This window comes from Oryctolagus cuniculus, chromosome 4 (assembly GCF_051225735.1).
Source record: "Oryctolagus cuniculus isolate XC-2025 breed Fujian yellow rabbit chromosome 4, ASM5122573v1, whole genome shotgun sequence".
NCBI classification, from domain to species: Eukaryota; Metazoa; Chordata; class Mammalia; order Lagomorpha; family Leporidae; genus Oryctolagus; species Oryctolagus cuniculus.
Genome location: NC_142870.1, coordinates 127,495,430 through 127,516,672, shown reverse-complemented (window position 1 = coordinate 127,516,672; position 21,243 = coordinate 127,495,430). Strand labels below are relative to the sequence as shown.

The 21,243-nt window shown below is 37.3% G+C and overlaps 1 protein-coding gene across 1 annotated transcript in view; it reads left to right on the top strand.

The window, feature by feature from the left end:
- The window catches only part of LOC138849362 (uncharacterized), a 128,312-nt gene that overhangs the window by 60,191 nt on the left and 46,878 nt on the right, over window positions 1-21,243 (top strand). The window contains exon 5 of the mRNA XM_089331397.1: window positions 13,936-14,011. Coding sequence (XP_089187523.1) covers window positions 13,936-14,011 — 76 coding nt within the window. The remainder of the gene's footprint in view (window positions 1-13,935; window positions 14,012-21,243) is intronic.

The window sequence follows — 21,243 nt, the reverse complement described above, 5'->3', positions numbered from 1 at the left end:
CAACTAAAGATGCAAAATTTAAAATTACAAACCATTCTGTTTCATGCAGAGTGGTTGTGGCAAGGAAATCTAGGCAATGTAACTCAAAATCCAGAAACTTATAAAATAAAAACACGGCAAGTCCTCAATGTAAACAAATCTAGGAACATGAAACCATATTATGGAGTTCTGTCCATTTTTCAAAACAGACGTATTTTGAAGTTAACAATGAATCCCTTAGTGAGTACAGTGCTTTAGCTAAATTTGTCAAATAGAATGCATATTCCAGAAGCCAGCTGAGACTCTGTGTGGGTAGCTTTTATTTGTTTAGTTTTGTTGCATGGCAGCAGAAATCATACTCCAGAGCAGTCTTAACTCACCTCTGCCTGCAGAAGGCACACAGTTGTTTTTTATTAATAGCTTATTAATAAAAGGCCAAATGATGTGGAGATTTTCAGTGAGTAGAATCTCAAATGAGAATGCAGAAGATATGATAATTACGAGTTTCTCAATGGCTTCTTTCAGTGAGAGTCACTGTCACTGTGACCCTCAGTGAGGGACCGGGCTCCCTCTGCCACTTCATTGTCAGCTGATGAACTCCCATGGCCCCCACTCTGAAGTGACTCTTCCCCTTTTCATTTGGTGAGTCATAGGATTTTTTTTTCATCAAAGGGATAGGAATTGACTTTATTAAAATGCACCATCCACAAGTTTTTATCCAACTTGGAGAAGACAGCAGGATTTTAATGGATATTTATTGCCTAAAAAAATCAGTAACACTAGAATCATAAAGGAAGGCAAAAATGAAAGCTCTGGAAAGAACACGGGATTAGAGCTTCTCACCCTGTCTCTGCTAGTAATTCTTTCATGGCCCAGAGGTTGCAAGAAAATGTCACGAAAGTTCAAGCTGGAATTGGAAATGAGGAAGGTAGGCCTGGTAAGGAAAACTATGGGGGGAAAAAGAGTTCTAAATTTTGAATTTTCAAGAGAATCATAAAATATAGATGTATGTAAAAGCACCTGATTTTTGGAATGTGAAAGACTAAATTTAACTGAAAGTAAAATGCATTGTGTGCAAAATCAAACAAAATTGCAGCCACATTCTACCCATAGGCCTCTGGGATGGGGCCCTGGCCACACTTCCAGCCCTCAGTTACTTGTCCATTGAAGGAGAAACAAGAGCAGATGATCACCAAGGTGCTTTATCACTGAGATTCCCCTGTGGGCAGGGGAGAGCAGTGTCCAGGGAGCCTGAATCCTACCTTCCCCCTCTCTGCTCACCTATGCGCCTTCTCACACACTTGTAAGAAATTCACTCAGTGTATGATCTTCTTTCCTGCACTTAGGATTTGGAAAACTACTTTGATAGCAACAACAACAAAAGTGAAGGTGAAATCAGAATGTGACAGTAATTTTAACTTAGAAATCTATAAATAGCTGTGCCATGCATAATGTATGCACGCATGAAATGTGCACACTACTGCAAGGATTTCCAGAGTTAATAATTTAAATGGCTTCTTCTACCACAGAGAATTTCAATACTGCTTAGAGCTCTTTGGAAGAAGGCATGATATAAATACTTTGTTTGAGATAATTGTGGTATTGTTATTTTAAATGACAAATAATCAGTATAGCATGGAGGGTTTATATATTTGTCTTTATTAATTTTAAATTTATTTATTTAATAAGCGGACAGTTGCACAGAGACTGAAAGAGACAGAGAGTTCTCATCCACTGATTCACTCTCCAAATGGCTGAAATGGCCAGGAATGGGCAGAGGCTGAAGCCAGGAGCAGGAAAATCAAATCCAAATATCTCCAATAGGAGTTGAGAACTATTTGAGTCATCACCTGCTGCCTCTAAGGGTCCACACTGACAGGAAGCTGAAGTTAGGGGCTATGGGGGCATTGAATCCAGGTACTCCAATACAGGTGGCACTGTAACTAATACTAGGCCAAATGTCTGCTTTTAGCAAAGAAAATTTAATGCAATTTCTATACAGTAAAAAATATGACACAAAGGTCCTTGTCTTTTCTTAGAAAAGAAAATTTATTCTGTGTTATAACTGATTCAAACTACTTTGCACAAGTTGAACCAGGAGGGAAAGAATGGATCATGACCATAGTAACTCTGTCAGTCAAAAAGCTGTCAGGGATTGGGCTTTGTAGCACAGCAGGCTAGGCCACCACTGGAGATATCTGCATCCCAAAGGGAGGGGTTTGTTAGAGTCCCAGTTACACCATGTTTCCAATCCAGCTTCCTTTAATGTGCCTGAGATGCAGCTCATGATGACCCAAGTTCTTGGATTCCTGCCACCCATGTAGGAGACCAAGATGGAGCTCCAGACTTGGTTTTGGTTTGGCCCAAGTATAGCTGTTGGCATTTGGAAAGTGACATAAGAGATGAAAAATCTCTATTTCTCTCTCTCTCTCTCTCTCTCTCTCTCTCTCTCTCTCTCTCTCCATTTCTGTCACAGCACCTTTTAAATAAATAAAAACTGTAAAGTGCCACCTTCTTTCTATAGGCTTAATGGATAACAGAGGAAATGCTAATAAACATCTGCCTCCTGACTAGTCTTGTTTATTCCACATATAACAGCTAGTGTGATATTTGGTAAAGAAATCTGATTTTGAGTCTTCCCCATTCATAATCATCCCATTGCTTCTTGTGACTCTTGCAAGACAACTCCAAGCCTTTGCTGTACCTTGAGAGTACAGCAACGGTTCCAAATGCATTGGGGATTATTACACCAAGAGGAATTGTCTCTTTCCAAATCTGGCCTGGCAACTTGGCTTATTTTGACTGTTAGAAGTGTTGGAAAAAATCTTGTGCAAGTTCTAAACCTAGATCTCAAATGGACTGAAGGTTACCTGTCACTCTCTTGTAATACTTCTGCCACCATGAGAAGAAACTCAAGACAGAGAGTCATCAAAGCTGAGGCCCCAGACGTGTAAGTGAAGACGCCCAAGACTGTAAACTCCCACCAAACTACTGGGTAACTGCTGTGCATCAGGGAGCCCAGTCAATCTACACAGTTGTGGGAAACATTAAAGATGTTGCTGTGTTAAGTCACTAAGTTTTGGTATGCCTTGTTATGCAGCAATATGTAACTAGCACAGCCTAGAAGATACTGGATGAACTGACCACTGGTGCCTTCCACTTGCTTTCTTTACCAAATTTCAACCCCTTTGGTCTGCTTGCTATTCCTCAATTTACCCAGCAGGCCCTACTCTTCATTCTGCTTGGAGCCCTATTACTCCCAATACACACTGGATTCCTTCATTCACAAAGGCAAACTTTACATTCCTATCAAAAATGGCAATCCTCCTCCTCCTCCTCCTCTCTGTTAACTCCCTATCCCTCCTCTTGTTTTGTTCTTTTTCTGAGCACTTAGGTACTGTAATCTTAGTCATATACCATTTTATTTGTTAGCCATTTACTTGTTTTCTCTATTCCTTGACCTGAATGTAAATCCCACAAGAGCAGAACTTTTGTTTGCTAGAATATTCTCCCCACCAAGAACAGGACCTAGGATATAATTGTTACTCTACTAAAAATGTGTCGAGTAATTACTTTTTGATTCATGGAGATTATTCTACAGAGATTCAAAGTGGGAAATCCATCCCTGTATATACATAGCCTGGGAAACACCATCTTACCTACCACTGACAGCTTTAATTGAAGAATTCCACAGTCCCCCATTGACTTCAAGTTAAGCCCGGGGAGCTGACAGGTGTTTCAGTGACTACTTTGCTCTACAAGGAAACCATATTGACCCCACCCAAGGTGCCAAATTCAGTTGCTGGTGGTAACTGTAGAATTCTGCTATGACTCAGCAGATGGTAAGCAGTCCTGCTACTACCAGAAGCAACCAGAACCAGAGTCAGGGAAATTTTCAGGGCAGAGCGCAGGGCCCCTGCATTCAGCTACTGCAGGAATTTTGGAATAAGTCTCAGAGCTGTGCTCATCGTTAAGTATGATCCAGGTGGGTCCATGCAGTGTCTTGAGGCTAGCACCAGCAGGACCCCTTAAAAATCCAGAACCAACCTAAGGAAGTCCCCCACTACACCTCTTAGCTCATGGTGTGGGAGCCCTAGGAATAAGCATGCCATGTGAGAACTGGGGGCAGTTCCATCTGTCTTCCAGACCATGGATGTTGATGTTGGCATTGCAATCTTTGCAGTAACTTCACTCACTCATGATGTCACCATCCCCACCACTTGGCTCCCACTCTGAGAGATATGGGTGATGACCCCCACTATATCCTGTAACACCAGGACTGTATCAATCAGTACTAATTTACTCAAACTCACTGAAATCTACCTGGTGGGACTTAAGGCAGAACCTGCCTACTTCTACCTCTCTAGACCCATACTCCCAGTGTAAAATCTTCTGTACGTCTTGTAGTCACCCTGTGGGACTGGAGCATGGTTCAGTTAATATCTCCGTCCTGGCACTAGGCATTTTGCTATTATAAGTCTCAGCACCAGTTGTACTCTCCCAAAAGATACTGGAGAAGGTCACATGTACATTACATAGTGCTATATCCACAGCTATTGGTGCCATAAGCCCCAGCATCACTCAGGTTTGTCAATGGGATAAGGGGGACAACCAACGTTGTCCTTCTCATCACCAAGGAAAAGGTTCTGGCTATCACAATCCTCAGTGTAACTGATACCCAAATCTCTGAGGACTGAATATTAATACTCTATGAAGCACAAGTTCACCTCAAAGCCACACTTCTATCCCTGTGAACTGTGCATAGCACAGACCACTGCATTAACTTTTACACACAGCTGACATTGATTAAGGCAGAAGAAATAATTTAGAGTTTGCATTTCTGGGTTCACCTAGAATCAAAGACAGAGCAATAAGCCAAGTGAAATTCTATATTTCATCTAAACTGTAAGCTCTTTTCTAATGAAACCTGCTCCAAAAACAAGAGACTATTACATCAGATGCACAGATGTCAACATAGGGACACAGGAAACATAGTTACATCAACACAATAGATCTTAAGAAGTATATCCTGATCTAAAAGAAAGCTATGACATTTCAGAAATAGAATTCAAAATAATGACTGTAAGGAATTGCAATGTGATGTAAGAAAAATACAGATTGATAGCTTAAAGAAATGAGTGAAATAGCATGTGACATGAATAAAAATTTAATTAAGGAAGTAGAAATCATGCAAAGAACCAAATGGGGGCCAGTGTTGTGGTTTAGCCAGTAAAGTCACAACCAGCTGGCATCTCATATGAGCACCAGTTCATATCTGGCTGTACAACTTCCAATTCAGCTCTCTACTAATGACCCAGGAAAAGCAGTGAAAGATGACCCCAGTGCTTGGGATTCTGCTACCTACATAGGCAATCTGAAAGAAGCCCCTGAATCCTTGTTCCTGGCATCATTCTGGTCCAGCCCCAGCCATCGTGGCCATCTAGAGAGTGAACCAGCAGATGGAAGATCTCTCTCCCCCCCCCCCTTGTGTGTGTGTGTCTCCTTAGCTCTCTGTCACTGACTTTTAAATAAGTAAATAACTCTTAGTCTTAAAAATAACTAAATAGAAATTTTTAGGTGAAAACTTCCATCAATGAAATGAAAAATATGAATGAGAGCCTCGAAATTAGAATAGATCAAGTGGAAGAAAGAATTTCTGATGTGGAGGACAAGACATTCGAAATAATCCAGTCAGACAAGAATAAAGAATAAGGAATTAAAAATAATGAGGAAATATAGGATACAATTAAATTACTAAATACTCATAAGAAATCCTGAAGGAGAAGAGAAGGGAGAAAAGGCATTGAGGATCTACTAAATGAAACTATAGTTTGAAAACTTCTCTACTCTTTTTTTTGTATATTATATCTAAAATAAGTTTAATATCCAGAGATATTAAACTTCAGGCCATTTTGTCAGTAATTTCACAGTAGCTTGCAGAGTCTGAAAAACAGGCACAGGATCAAAATTCTATGGATGTGAAGTCCCAGGCCTACTTGGTTTCAGAATTGTAAATTGCCAGTAGGTGTTTTAGGGAGCATATATACCATTTAAGTGTACATCAGTCTTTTCCATTGAACTTCAAGGTCCGTTAGGTTTAACTGTAGGCCCAGAACTAAGAAGTTTCAGGCTGAATTCTCCTGGGGTGGGTGTTACCTGGACAGTAGGTCAAAGGCAGGCTTCACTGCCCCCAGGAACTCCCTCCGTCTCAGCAGTCAGTAGCAGCAACTCCTCAGGCGCAATATCGTGAGTCAGACAACTTGTTTTGAAGGTGAGTTTTCAGGTTGTATTTCTGACAGAGGGAGGCGAGTGGTTGGTTCAGACCCCTTCATTGCCCCTCTGTAGAACAGGAGAGCTCAGGCAGCTTCTCTTTGTCACTGACTGCTTCATGTCTCGGCCCAAACGTCACCTTTATGAGGCAGGAACCCACCCAAGGGCTGGCACACAGGAAGGCATGGCATCTGCCAGGTGCTCCAGAGCAGCCATTCAACACTGCTCCTCCTCCTCTCTCCGCCCCCCTCTTCCACCTTCAACTTCTCTACTCTTGAAAGATGTATGGACACCCAGATAAAAGATGCTCAATTCACCCTAAGAAGACTCAACCAAAAGAGATATTCTCCAAAGCATATTGTAGTCAAATCTAATTGTCAAATGTTAAGTACAGGCAGAGAATCCTAAAGACAGAGAAAATTGTCAAGTTAGATATAAGGGAAAAAAAGATTAGTCTAACACCAAACTTCTCAGTAGAAATCTTACAGACACAGAAGGTGGGAAAATATTTTCAAGGAAGGTCTTAAAACTTTCGAACAAGAATATTATACCCACTGAAGTTTTCCTTTATAAGTGAATGAGAAATAAGGTGTTTCCCATATAAGCAAAAAGTGGGAAATTCACTACCACCAGTCCAGCCTTACAGAAAATTTTAAAAAAGATTTATTAATCATTTGAAAGTCAGAGTTACAGAGAGAGAGAACATGGGACAGATACAAGAAGGGACAGAGAGACATCTCCAACCAGCTGGTTCACTTCCCAGATGGCTACCTCTGCCCGGGCTGGGCTAGGCTTAAGCCAGGAGGCAGAAGCTTCTTCTGAGTCTCCCGTGTAGGTGGTAGGTGCCCAAACACTCGCATCATCTTCTGCTGCTTTCCCAGGCAAATTAGCAGGTAGCTGGATTGGAACTGGCACACATATGTAATGGCAATGTCAGGTGGCTTTACTCACTATACTACAATGCTGGCCCCATCAGGAACTTCTGAAGGGAATCCTATGTTAGAATTACACATCATACTTGGGCTGGGTGTATGATCTTTCTGATGTGTTGTTGGATTTGATTAGCTAATATTTTGTTGAGGACTTTTTACATCTATGGTTACCAGGGATATTGGTCTATAGTTCTTTTTCTCTGTTGTGTCTTTTTTCTGGTTTAGGAATTAAGGTGATGCAGGCTTCAGTGAAGGAGTTAGGGGGGATTTCTTCCTTTTGAATAGCTTGAGAAGAATTGGAATTAGTTCTTCTTTACAGGTCAGGTAGAATTCAGCAGTGAGACTGTCCAGTTCTGGACTTTTCTTTTATGGAAAGTCTTTATTACTTATTTAATTTCCATCTTGGTTATTGGTCTGTTTAGGTTTTCTATGTCTCCGTGACTCAATTAAGGTAGGTTGTATGTTTCCAGGAATCTATCATTTTCTTCTAGGTTTCCCAGTTTGTTGACATAGAGCTTTTTGTAGTAATTCCTGACGATTCTTTTTTTTCCCTGGGTATCTGTTGTTTCATTTATGTTTTCATCTCCGATTTTATGATTTGGGTCTTCTCTGGTGTTTGTTTTTGTTTTTGTTTTTTGGTTAGTTGGGCCAGTGGTGCATCAATGTTGTTTATTTTTCCATAATAGCTGTACTTCATTTTACTGATCTTTTGTATTTTTTTGTTTCATTTTAAAAATTTATTTATTTCATCCTACTAATTTTGGGTTTGGTTTGTTGTTGTTTTTCTATGTCCTTGAGCTGTATTAATAGCCCATTTATTTGGTACCTTTCCAGTTTCTTCATGAAGGCACCAATTGCTATAAACTCCCCTCTTAACACTGCTTTTGCTACATCCCATAAGTTTTATTTATGTTTTGTCATCTTCATTCATTTCCAGAAATTTTTTGATTTCTCTTTTGTTTCTTCTATGATCCACTGTTCATTCAGGAACATAGTGTTCAGTCTCCATGTGTTTGTATATAACCTGAAGATTCTTGAGTTGTTGATTTCCAGCTTCATTCTATTGTGTTCAAAGAATATGCATGGTATGATTTTGATTTTTGTTAATTTGTTGAGACTTACTTAATGGTCTCACATATGGTCTATCCTAGAGGAAGTTATATTCACTGATAAGAAGAATGTATATTCTGCAACTGTGGTGTAGAAAGTTCTGAAGATATGAGTTAGGTCAATTTGTTCCATAGTGTTGATTAGTTCTATTGTTTCTTTGTTGATTTTCTGTCTAGTTGATCTGTCCATTGATGAGAGAGTGTTATTGAAGTTCCCCATTTTTATTATATTGGTGACTATATCTCCCTTTAAATTCATTAACATTTTTCGGATAGATGCACTGTAATTGGGTGCATATGCATTTATTATACTCTTCCTGTTGAACTGATCCCTTGGTAATTAGATAGCGCCCTTCTTTGTTTCTTTTAACAGTTTTTTTGTTATAGTCTAATTTGTCTGATATTGGGATGCCTACACCTGCCTTATTTTGCTTTCCCTTAGTATGGAATATCTTTTACTATCCTTTAATTTTCCATCTGCATATATCATTATTGGTGAGGTGTTTTTCTTGCAGGCAGCAAATAGATGGGTCTTCTTTTTTAATCCATTCAGCCAGTCTTCATCTTTTAATTGAAGAGTTGAGACCATTTACATCCAAGGTTACTACTGATGAGTAGCAACTTGGCCCTCTCATTTTCCCATAAATATTCCTAGTGTTTACTTTGGATTTCCTTCATACTTATAATTTGAGATTTCTGCCTCCACATTCTTTCTTGATGATGACTATCTTTCTGTGTTTCTGTGTGTAGCAAATTCTTAAGCAACTAATGAAAGCCTGGATGAGTGGTAACTATTTCTGTTTGTTATGGAAGGTCTTTATTTCACCCTCATTCTTAAGTAAGAGCTTTGCAGGGTACAGTAGTCTGGGTTGACATTTTCTTTTCTCTCATGACTTGGACTATATCTCATCATTCTCTTCTGGTCTGTAGGGTTTCTCTTGAGAAATCAGCTGTGAGTCTAATTAGAGATTTTCTATATGGATATTTTTCTTCTGTCTTGCCACGTCTGCTGATAAGGCTCTCTACCACATTTTCTATTTGATCTATTGAATTCTCCATTTCTAATATTTCATTTGCTTCCTCTTAATAATCTGAACTTCATGGTAAAACTTTTCATTCATGTCATGTATAGTTTTCTTCAGTTCATGAGTTTGCTTCTGACTGCATTTGAGTAATCCTATGATTAAATTTTTGTTACCATTTCTGACATTTCCTCAGTCTCTTCATATTCACATTTTAATATTGAAATGTTGTGTTTTTTGGAGTGGTCATAGAATCTTCTTTATTCCTGTTTCTTGAATTTATATGTTTATTTTTAGGTCATTATGGAGTTAATTGTAGTTTTTTTTCCTCTGATGCATGTTATATTTAAGCTATACTTGGCGGCTTAGTGTAATGTCTGCACTTTCTGTGAGTACCAAGAGGTGTGTGGAAGGGGCTGGCAATATGGCACAGTGTGCTAAGCTTCTGCCTGTGGCACTGGCATTCCATATGAGTGCCAGTTTTAGTCCTGCTACTCCTCTTCTGATGATCTTTCTGCTAGGTACTGGGAAAACAGTAGAAGATGGCTCAAGTGCTTGGGCTTCTGTACCCATGTGGGATCTCATATTAAATTTTTCTAGGACAAGAGCTGATCAAGTCACTGTTTCTCACAGTGTCCATTTCATTTCAACAAGTTTCCCCTTTGGTGCTCAGTTAGTTGTCACCAATCAGGGAGAACATATGATATTTGTCCCTTTGGAACTGGCTTAATTCACTCAGCATGATGTTTTCCAAATTCCTCCATCTTGTTGCAAATGACTGGGTTTTGTTGTTTTTCACTATTCTATAGAGTACATGTCCCATAATTTCTTTATCCAGTCTACTGTTGATGGGCATTTGGGTTGGTTCCAGGTCTTAGCTATTGTGAATTGAGCTGCAATAAACATTAATGTGCAGACAGCTTTTTTGTTTGCCAATTTCATTTCCTTTGGGTAAATTCCAAGGAGTGAGATGTCTGGGTTTTATGGTAGGGTTATATTCAGGTTTCTGAAGAACCTCCAGACTGACTTCCATAGTGGCTTAACCAGTTTGCATTCCCACCAACAGTGGGTTAGTGTCCCTTTTTCCCCACATCCTCTCCAGCATCTGTTGTTGGTAGATTTCTGAATGTGAGCCATTCTAACTAGGGTGAGGTGGAACCTCATTGTGGTTTTGATTTGCATTTCCCTGATTGCTAGTGACCTTGAACATTTTTTCATGTGCCTGTTGGCCATTTGGATTTCCTCTTTTGAAAAATGTCTATTGAGGTCCTTGGCCCATCTCTTAAGTGGGTTGTTTGTTTTGATCTTGTGGAGTTTCTTGATTTCTTTGTAGATTCTGGTTATCAACCCTTTATCAGTTGCATAGTTTGCAAAAATATTTTCCCATTCTGTCAGTTGTCTCTTCACTCTCCTGACTGTTTCTTTTGCAGTACAGAAACTTCTAAATTTGATGCAATCCCAAATGTTAATTTTGGCTTTGACTGCCTGTGCTTCTGGGGTTTTTTCCAAGAAGTCATTGCTGGTACCTATATCTTGCAGGGTTTTTCCAATGCTCTCTAATAATTTGATGGTGTTAGGTCGTAGATTTAAGTCTTTAATCCATGTTGAGTGGATTTTTGTGTAAGGTGAAAGGTAGGGATCTTGCTTCATGATTCTGCATGTGGAAATCCAGTTTTCCCAGCACCATTTATTGAATAGACTGTCCTTACTCCAGGGATTGGTTTTGGACCCTTGATCAAATATGAGTTGGCTGTAGATGTTTGGGTTGATTTCTGGTGTTTCTATTCTGTTCCATTGGTCTATCCATCTGTTTCTGTACCAGTACCATGCTGTTTTGATTACAACTGCCGTGTAGTATGTCCTGAAATCTGGTATTGTGATGCCTCCAGCTTTGTTTTTGTTGTACAAGATTGCTTTAGCTATTCGAGGTCTCCTGCGTCTCCATATGAATTTCAGCATCATTTTTTCCAGATCTGAGAAGAAGGTCTTCGGTATCTTGATTGGTATTGCATTGAATCTATAAATTGCTTTTGGGAGAATGGACATTTTGATGATAATGATTCTTCCAATCCATGAGCATGGAAGATTTTTCCATTTCTTGGTATCCTCTTCTATTTCTTTTTTTAAGGTTTTGTAATTTTCATCGTAGAGATCTTTAACGTCCTTGGTTAAGTTTATTCCAAGGTATTTGATTGTTTTTGTAGCTATTGTGAATAGGATTGATCTTAGAAGTTCTTCCTCAGCCATGGCATTGCCTGTGTATACGAAGGCTGTTGATTTTTGTGCATTGATTTAATAACTTGCTACTTTGCCAAAGTCTTCTATGAGTTCCAATAGTCTCTTGATAGAGTTCTTTGGGTCCCCTAAATAAAGAATCCTATCATCTGCAAAGAGGGATAGTTTGAGTTCTTCCTTCCCAATTTGTATCCCTTTAATTTCTTTTTCAATGTAATACTTTATCCATTTTAGTATTTTTTTTTTTGTTCTAGGACCATTGGTTGAACTCTGTAATTAACACACAATTATTCTTAGGTGTTTAAATTTTAACTGAAAAGTGATCCCTGTTAGGAATTTGGAAAACATTATGCTGAGTGTAATTAGCCAATCCCAAAGGGACAAATACCACTTGTTTTCCTTCATAGGTGACAACTAACTGAGCACCAAAAAGGAAACCTATTAAAGTGAAATGAACACTATGAGAAACGGTGACTTGATCAGCCCTCACCCTGACTGTTGATGAGCAGCTTAATATGTTATCCCTCTTAGTATTTTTTTGTTTGTTCTACTTAATACTTTTGGTTGAATACTGTAATCAATACACAATTCTTCTTAAGTGCTGAAACTTAACTGAAAAGTGATCACTGTTAAATATAAGAGTGGGTATAAGAGAGGGAAGAGATGTGCAATTTGGGACATGCTCAAGCTGACTTACCTCAAACGGTAGAGTTAGAAACATACCAGGGGATTCGAATTCAATCCCATCGAGGTTGCATGTACCAATGCCATCTCACTAGTCCCAGTGATCAATTTCTGTTCACAATTGATCGTAATGATAGGACTAAGAACCAAAGGGATCACATAAACAAGAATAGTGTCTGAAAATACTAGCTGATAGAATCAAAAAGGGAGAGAATGGTCCAACATGGGAAGTGAGATACTCAGGAGACCCATAGAATGGCAGATGTCCTAAAGAGCACTCTGGCCTCAGAATCAGCACTTAAGGCATGCACCAAACACCCCAGGTTCATCAACTCTGTCCAGAAGGTAAATACTAAGCACTTCTGCAATAAATTTGTGACTTCCTTTATCCTTATCAGCATTATCTAATTTTTTTCTGAGTTGTATTGTGCTTTCATGTTAATATTTTTCTAAAAATACTTTGATGCCTGATATTTAAAATTTTTAATCATTTTAAAATTTATATAATCTGAACAAATTTCATGTATTTCACATATAGGGATTTAGGAACATAGTGATACTTACTGCTCACCTTACCCTCCCTTCCACTCTCCCTACTCCTTTCTTTCTTAGTCTTCAATTTTTTCACTGATATACTTTCAGTTTATTTTATAAACATAAGCTTAACTTTCCACTAAGTAAATAATTCAGCAAATTTTAAGAAGAAAAAAATTGTTCTTCAACAGTATCTAAATCTTATAAACTAAATTCAGCACAGGGATCACCTCTGCAAATAAAGGTTTTCAGGATCATTGATAGTGATGGATTGGAACACATTTATTTAACAAAAATCAAACCTATTTTAAATAGATCGGAAGTGCTTCTATATTTTTTCTACTGACATTTCTGATAGGATTTTTGTTGTTTAAATTGTTTGTTTATGCAAATTAATATCTACTCTTCTACGTTATAAACAAGCAATCATTGCCAACTTGAAAAGGAGCCCTAAAATATTACAAGATCAGATTTATTGTTATTTTAGCTGGTAAAAAATTATGAGTATTGTTTTCAATGAATCAAATTGGATGTGTATATGGAGTGCATCTGAACATTTACATAAGTAATTTAGAATTATGTTTCTTTCCATAAACCTTGTAGCCATCAGTATTAATTACTTGAAATTCCATCTTCAATGCACTAGGAGAAATAATTGTATTTTTAAAACTAGACACATTTGTTGTGCAAATGAGTATGCCTTTGCCAAAATATGTGGATATTCAAAGCCTCATGTAATATAATGTGCTCTGTGTTTAGTGAAATGACAATTACATTTCTCACATGCAGAGATGTGTCATTAGGAAGTGCAATGGGGGCACCATGCTATCATCCCTTGGGGTGAATGAAGTGTGGTATTGATCAAAGTAGAATTCTTCTTGATGATGCATTAAGTGCCTGTATTTTTTTAATTCAGGCAGTATCAAACAATGTAGCTTTCAAGCACATCTAATTGTATATAAAGTTAGACTGTGCATTTCCTAAGTTGAATTTTTTCATGCAAATAAACAAGCTTTATTTTTCTTTCTTTAATTTGTTATGGCCACCTGTATTTTTCCTATCTTGGAACCAGAGATTCAATAAGTCCCTTTCACTTCATATCAAATAAGAGAACTCAACTTTGTTACTGAACTAAATTTTTAGTAACTATTATCTTCTTCCCTTCCTTAGAAACTATTTAACCAACCTTATCCCAGAAAGATATTGCATAACTGGAAATTTGTCATCTTACTATCAATGTCCTCAGGTAAGTTACTTGAATATTATTTCACTATGCTTATCTTACTCTTTAAAATAGCATAACATTCTTCTCACAGGCATTAATGTTCCCTGGAAATTTCATGAGAATTGTGAGTTGTTTTTAAACACAAAAAGTGCTTTGATCTTTCTCTGTGAGAAAAGATGTATGATTTACAAGCCCCTTTTAACCTACAAATTCTACATTATGTGTCTGATGAGCACAAAACACGCTGTATGTTCTACAGGGAATAAGGGAAGTGGTAAGATGAGATCCCTGTTCTCAATGACTTTATAATTATCATGGCAAGACAAAATAGAATTACCTAGAAATGGTAATATTATTTTTGTACTTGATAACCACTAACACTTTCTCTCAGCAAACTCAGTATTATCAATTCCTTCCCGTTTATTATTGCTCAATCACATTGAATACAACCTTCCTTTCCCATGCTCATCCCCACTGTTACACTCAGATTCCACAAAATTATCATTCTACACAATTATCTTGCTGGCATGATGGAACAGCCTTTCTGGAAAGGAAACCAACGCCACACAGGCAGCAAAACACTGTCACATTAGGAAATAGAGGCTCTTGTCAGCTACATTAACCCCTGCATTGAGTTGGATGAAAGTTGATATCGCCCTTGATGTTAAACAATAGACTGAGATCTCTGCCACCTGCAACCAACACTTTGCTTTCTGACACACACAGGAAAAGCCAAAGAAGCTGCATAGTAAACAGCTATTCAGAATGTGTTCAGGAATGTAAGTTTTAGTTTCAAGCATGCCTGTTGCATGTCTGCACACAAATGAATGCACACACGCTAATTACTAATGCCTCAAATTTTAAATGAATTCAGCTACATTTTTTAGCAGTAATCCAATTTTCCTTTGCATAAATTTAAAACAATGAGATACTAAGTTCTTGTGGAAAATTTGATTCTTGTATAAAATCAATTGATTTGAGCATGTTTTGAATACAATGATATTAGATATTATCTCAAGGTAAAAAAATTGGTTCCTGAGTTCTCAATGAAATTTATGTATAATTTAATGAAAATGTAACAATACATATAAACTATATAAATATATAAACAATATATGTATTTATATGTAACTCAGTAACTTCATAGTATGCCAAGTAATCAACTGGGAGTCTTTTTCCAAGGGACTAAAGGAGAAGATGACTTTCTTTTGCCCTATTTTTGTAGTTCTCAGTCAGTATAATTTTGTTCTCCAGGGAAACTTTGGTAATGTGTGAAAGCACTTATATAACTACCACTACTGAGGTAGAGAGATCAGAAGGAAGGAGTCACTGGCATCTAGTAAGTAGAGACCAGGAATGCTGTTAAACTTCCTACAATGCACTTTGAGCACAATGTACAACAATGAAGAATTCTCGGGCTCAAAGTATCTTTACTAATGACGTGGAGAAATTGTGCACCAGAGAATACTTCTTATGGTTCAGATATTTAACTAGAATTTACATTTAAATAGAATTAGCAAAACTATTAAGAGAAAGCAATAGAAATGCTGCCCACATTTGATCTTAGGAAACCAAACATTGTCCCTCTTAAACTACAACTATATTCTCTAATAATTTGATGGTATAGGGTCAAAGATTCAGATCTATAATCCATGTTAAGTGGATTTTTGTGTAAGCTATAAGGTAGGGGTCTCGCTTCAAGATTCTGTACATGATAGAAATTTGGAAATTTGGAAGCAAACTAAACAAATGTTTTGTGAAAACAGAAGGTAGAGTTTATTACAGTTATATTTCATTATTTTGGGTATTAACTCAAGAACTATTTTTTAATCTTCAGTGTCTAAGAGGACACTTCAAAAAGTCCCTGAAAAAGGACATTAAAAGAGAAATTATAATTTGGTGCAGAAAAGGAAGTCTATTCATTCAAGGACTAATCAGTTCATGAAAATGCATATTATAAAAGAAAACTATGGATGAATTTCAAAAATTGTACATAAAATAAACTCATGTTAATTCCATTTTCTACAAAAGTTTTGAGATACCCTATACATCCATTTAGGTTTATATTTTTAGTATTTTATTTATTTGAAACATAGAGAAAGACACATAAAGAGGGTGCAGGCATGTCTACTAATTCACTCCCCAAATGCCCACAATGTCCAGAGCGGGACTGATGTGGGATATGGGTGTCATGACTGCAAAATACCTACTCTTAACTTATGAAAATATATCATGTTAATGAGTTATGTGATTGTTTTTGATTGTGTAAAACACACTACCTTGATTCCTTGCATTCAGGAGTTCCTAAGTATCCTTTTGACAAATCATTTTTCATCTTATAATGACTTAAATAAAATAAGTCATATAAAATATATATAGCAGATGGTATTTGCAAATACTAAATTCTCTGTAAAAAGTCTAATGCCTGCCATGGATGTCTTTGAACCTTAAGTCTGAGAAATTGAATATCAGATTTTATTCTAATAACTCTGCTGTTTGATATTCATTTCAGTATAGCTATATTTCAGGACTTGGTTATAGAAAAATCTCTCAGCAAACTCTGCCACAAAGGAATACCTCCTTTGATTAATTTGTAGAATTCCCCACTGACATTAATTCAAGAAAGACCACATTTTGTGGAATATTTGATTTAACTTTGAAGACATAATAAAAAGCCATAGATGCAATACCCCTACATAACTAATATGGATAATGACTCGGTTGAAACTTGCCTCTTTAAATCACAAGGCTGAATAGCTACTTATACCAAAGATCTCTGGAAGCTCATACAAATGCTGTCAGCACTATTTAGGTCATTGCTATATTACCAGGCAAGAATAAAAGATAATTAAATATATTTTTCAGGTAATTAATACATGAATACGTACAAAGATTCTTCAAAAATTCATGGAAATGGCACCATATCATTTAATTCTATTTTACCATGAACTTTTTGAAGTACCCACATAGATGTAATTTTTTTAACTTTTATTTAATAAATATAAATTTCCAAAGTACAACTTTTGAATTATAGCGGCTTTCCCCCCATAACATCCTTCACACCCAAAACCATCCCATCTCCCACTTCCTTTCACATCCCATTCTCCATGAAGATTCATTTTCAATTATCTTTATATACAGAAGATCAATTTTGTATATACTAAGTAAACTTTCAAGATTTGCACCCATACAGATACACAAAATATAAAGTACTATTTGAGTATTAGTTATGCTGTTAATTCACATAGTACAACACATTAACGACAGAGGTCCTATATGGGGAGCAAGTGCACAGTGACTCCTGTTGTTGATTTAACAATTGACAATCTTATTTATGATGTCAGTAATCACCCAAGGCTCTTGTCATAAGCTGCCAAGGCTACGGAAGCCTCTTGAGTTCGCCAACTCCAATCTTATTATATAGACAAGGCCATAGTCAAAGTGGAGGTTCTCTCCTCCATTCAGAGAAAGGTACCTCCTTCTTTGATGGCCTTTTATTTTCCCCTGCTGGGATCTCACTCACAGAAATCTTTCACTTAGGTCACTTTTCTTTTTGGCCACAGTGTCTTGGCTTTCCATGCCTGAAATACTCTCATGGGCTTTTTAGCCAGATCCAAATGCCTTAAGGGCTGATTCTGAGGCCAGAGTGCTATTTAGGACATCTGCCATTCTATGAGTCTGTTGTGTATCCCCCTTCCCATGTTGGATCATTCTCTCCTTTTTAATTCTATCAGTTAGTATGAGCAGACACTAGTCTTGTTTATATAATACCTTTGAAGCTTAACCCTATCATTATTATCAATTGAGAACTGAAACTGATCACTTTGACTAGTGAGATGGCATTGGTACATGCCACCTTGTTGGGACTGAATTGGAATCCGCGAATGTTTCTAGCTCTACCATAATATCATATGTTCTCCCTGATCCGTGACAACTAACTGAGCACTAAAGGAAACCTGTTTACGTGAAACAGACAAAATGAGAATGTCTTTATCAGCCCTTCTCCTGACTGTCGAGAAACAACTTACTACTATATTCCTTTTTATCATTTTTTTCTAATTAATACCATTGGTTGAATTCTTTAATTAACACACAATTATTCTTTGGTGTTTACATTTAACTGAAAGGTGATCCCCATTAAATACAAGAGTGGGATTAAGAGTTGGAGGAGATGTACAGTTCGGCACAAGTTCACTCAGACTTACAGTTAGTTGTCACGGATCATGGAGAACATATGATATTTGTCCCTTTGGCACTGGCTTATTTCACTCAGCATGATGTTTTCCAGATTCCTCCATTTTGTTGCAAATGAGCAGATTTCTTTTTTTTGTTTGTTTGTTTTACTGCTGTTAGTATTCTATAGAGTACACATCCCATAATTTCTTTATCCAGTCTTCTGTTGATGGGAATTTAGATTGATTCCAGGTCTTAGGTATTGTGAATTGAACTGCAATAAACATTGAAGTAGAGACATATATTTTATTTGCCAATTTAATTTCACTTGGGTAAATTCCAAGGAGTGGATGGCTGGGTTGTATGGTAGGGTTATATTCATGTTTCTGAGGAACCTCCAGACTGTCTTCTATAGAGGCTTTACCAGTTTGCATTCCCACCAACAGTGGATTAGTGTGCCTTTTTCCCAAATTCTCACAAGTATCTGTTGTTAGTTGTTTTCTGTATGTAAGCCATTCTAACCAGGGTGAGGCGAAACCTCATTGTGATTTTGATTTGCATTGTGATTCCTGAGCATTTTTTCATGTGTCTGTTTGCCATTTGGATTTCCTCTTCAGAAAAATGTCTACTTAGAACCTTGGCCCATCTCTTAAATGGGTTGTTTTGTTGTTGTGGAGTTTCTTGATCTCTTTGTTGATTCTGGTTATTAATCCTTTATCAGTTGCATAATTTGCAAATATTTTTCCTGTTCTCTCAGTTACCTCTTCATTTTCCTGTATCTTTTGCAGAACAGAAGCTTCTCAATTTGATGTAATCCCAATTGTTATTTCTGGCTTTGATGGCCTGTGCCTCTTGTGCCTTTTCCAAGAAGTCTTTCCCTGTGCCTGTATCTTGCAGAGTTTCTCCGATGTTCTCTAAGAATCTGATGGTGTCGGGTCATAGATTTAGATAGATTTATGGTGTTGAGTGGATTTTTGTGTAAGGTGTAAGGTAGTGGTCTTCCTTCATGCTTCTGCATGTAGAAATCAAGTTTTCCCAGGACCATTTGTTGAATAGACTGTCCTTTCTCCAGGAATTGGTTTTAGAACCTTGATCAAATATAAGTTGGTTGTAGATGTTTGGATTGATTTCTGGTGTTTCTATTTTGTTCCATTGGTCTATCCATCTGTTTCTGCACCAGTACCACGTTGTTTTGATTACAACTGCCCTGAAGTATTTTGTTGAAATCTGGTATTGTGATGCCTCCATCTTTGTTTTTGTTTTACAAGATTGCTTTAGCTATTCGAGGTTTCCTGTGCCTCCATATGAATTTCAGCATCACATTTTCCAGATCTGTGAAAAATGTCTTTGGTGTTTTTATTGATATTGCATTGAATCTATAAATTGCTTTTTGGAGAATGGATATTTTGATTATATTGATTCTTCCAATCCATAGGCATGGATAACACATCTTTTAAATAACCCAGTGCCCTGTAATAAGGCACATAAACGTTTATAATAGTTTCATGTGTCTGTTGAATTTATCCCGTAATCATTATATAGTGCCCCTCTTTGTCTCTCTTAACAGTTTGTGTCTTAAAGTTTATTTTTTTCTGATATTAAGATGGATACACCAGGGGCCAGCACCATGGTTCACTTGGTTAATCCTCTGCCTGCAGTGCTGTCATCCCATATGGGTATTAGGTTCTGGTGCTGGTTGCTTCTCTTCCAGTCCAGCTCTCTGCTATGGCCCAGGAGAGCAGTGGTGGATGGCTCAAATGCTTGAGCCCCTGCACCCACATGGAAGACCAGGAAGAAGCAACTGGCTCTTGGCTTCAAATCATCACAAATCCAGCTGTAGCAGCCATTTGGGGAGTGAACCAATGGAAGGAAGACTTTTCTCTCTGTCTCTCTTTCTCACTTTCTATAACTCTACTTGTCAAATAATAATAATAAAAAAAGATGGCTATGCCAGCTCTTTTTTTGTTTCTGTTTGCATGGAATATCTTTTTCCAACCTTTCACTTTCAGTCTGCATGCACCTTTGTTGAAGAGATGTGTTTCTTGTAAGCAGCAAATAGATGGGTTTGGTTTTTAAATCCATTCAACCAGTCTGTGTTTTGTAACTGGAGACTTGAGACCATTTACATTCAATGTGACTATTGATAAGTAGTGACTTTGCCCTGCCATTTTTCCAAAGATATTTCTTATATATACTTTGAACTTCCCGTGATCTTTTGCTGAGAGATTTGCTTCCTTTGCCTTCTTTCATACTGATGGCCGTGTTTCTGTGTGTAAAACATCTTTAAGCAGCATTTGCAGGGCTGGATGAGTGTTGACAAATTCTTTCAATTTCTGTTTGCTATGAAAAGTCTTTATTTCACCTTCATTCACAAATGAGAGCTTTGCAGGATATAATATTCTGAGCTTGCAGTTTTTTTCTCTTAGTACCTGGGCTATATCTTACCATCCCCTCCTAGCCTGTAGGGTTTCTGATGAGAAGTCTGCTGTGAGTCTAATTGGAGATCCTCTGAGAGTAATCTGACGTTTCTCTCTTGCACATTTTAGGATCTTTTCTTTATGTTTCACTGTGGTGAGTTTGATCACAATGTGTTGTGGTGAGGATCTCTTTTGGTCATGTATATTGGGGTTCTTTGTGCTTCCTCTACTTGGATGCCTCTTCCTTCTCCAAACTCAGAAAGTTTTCTGTGGTGTACTTTCCAGTGATCTGTCTTCTAAGTCTGATTTCTCTCTTCTATCTCACTGATTCTGTTTTTAAGGCACTCAAATGTGTTTGTCATAAGTTCTATTGAATTTTTCATTTCATTTTGACTTCTCTTCACTATCACAATTTCATGTTCTACTAGTTTCTACATTTCATTTTGATTCCTCCTTAATATTTCATTTTCACAAGAGAGATTTTCTGTCCTGTATGGATTTCTATATTTCATGCGTTTGTTTTTGATAACTTCTAAATGTTCTTATCATAAATTTTTGAAACCCTAATTTTGCATTTCTTCTATCTCATCATCTTCATAATCTTGTATTGGAATGTCATGTTCATTTGGGAGTGTCATGATGTCTTCCTTGTTCTTGTTTCCT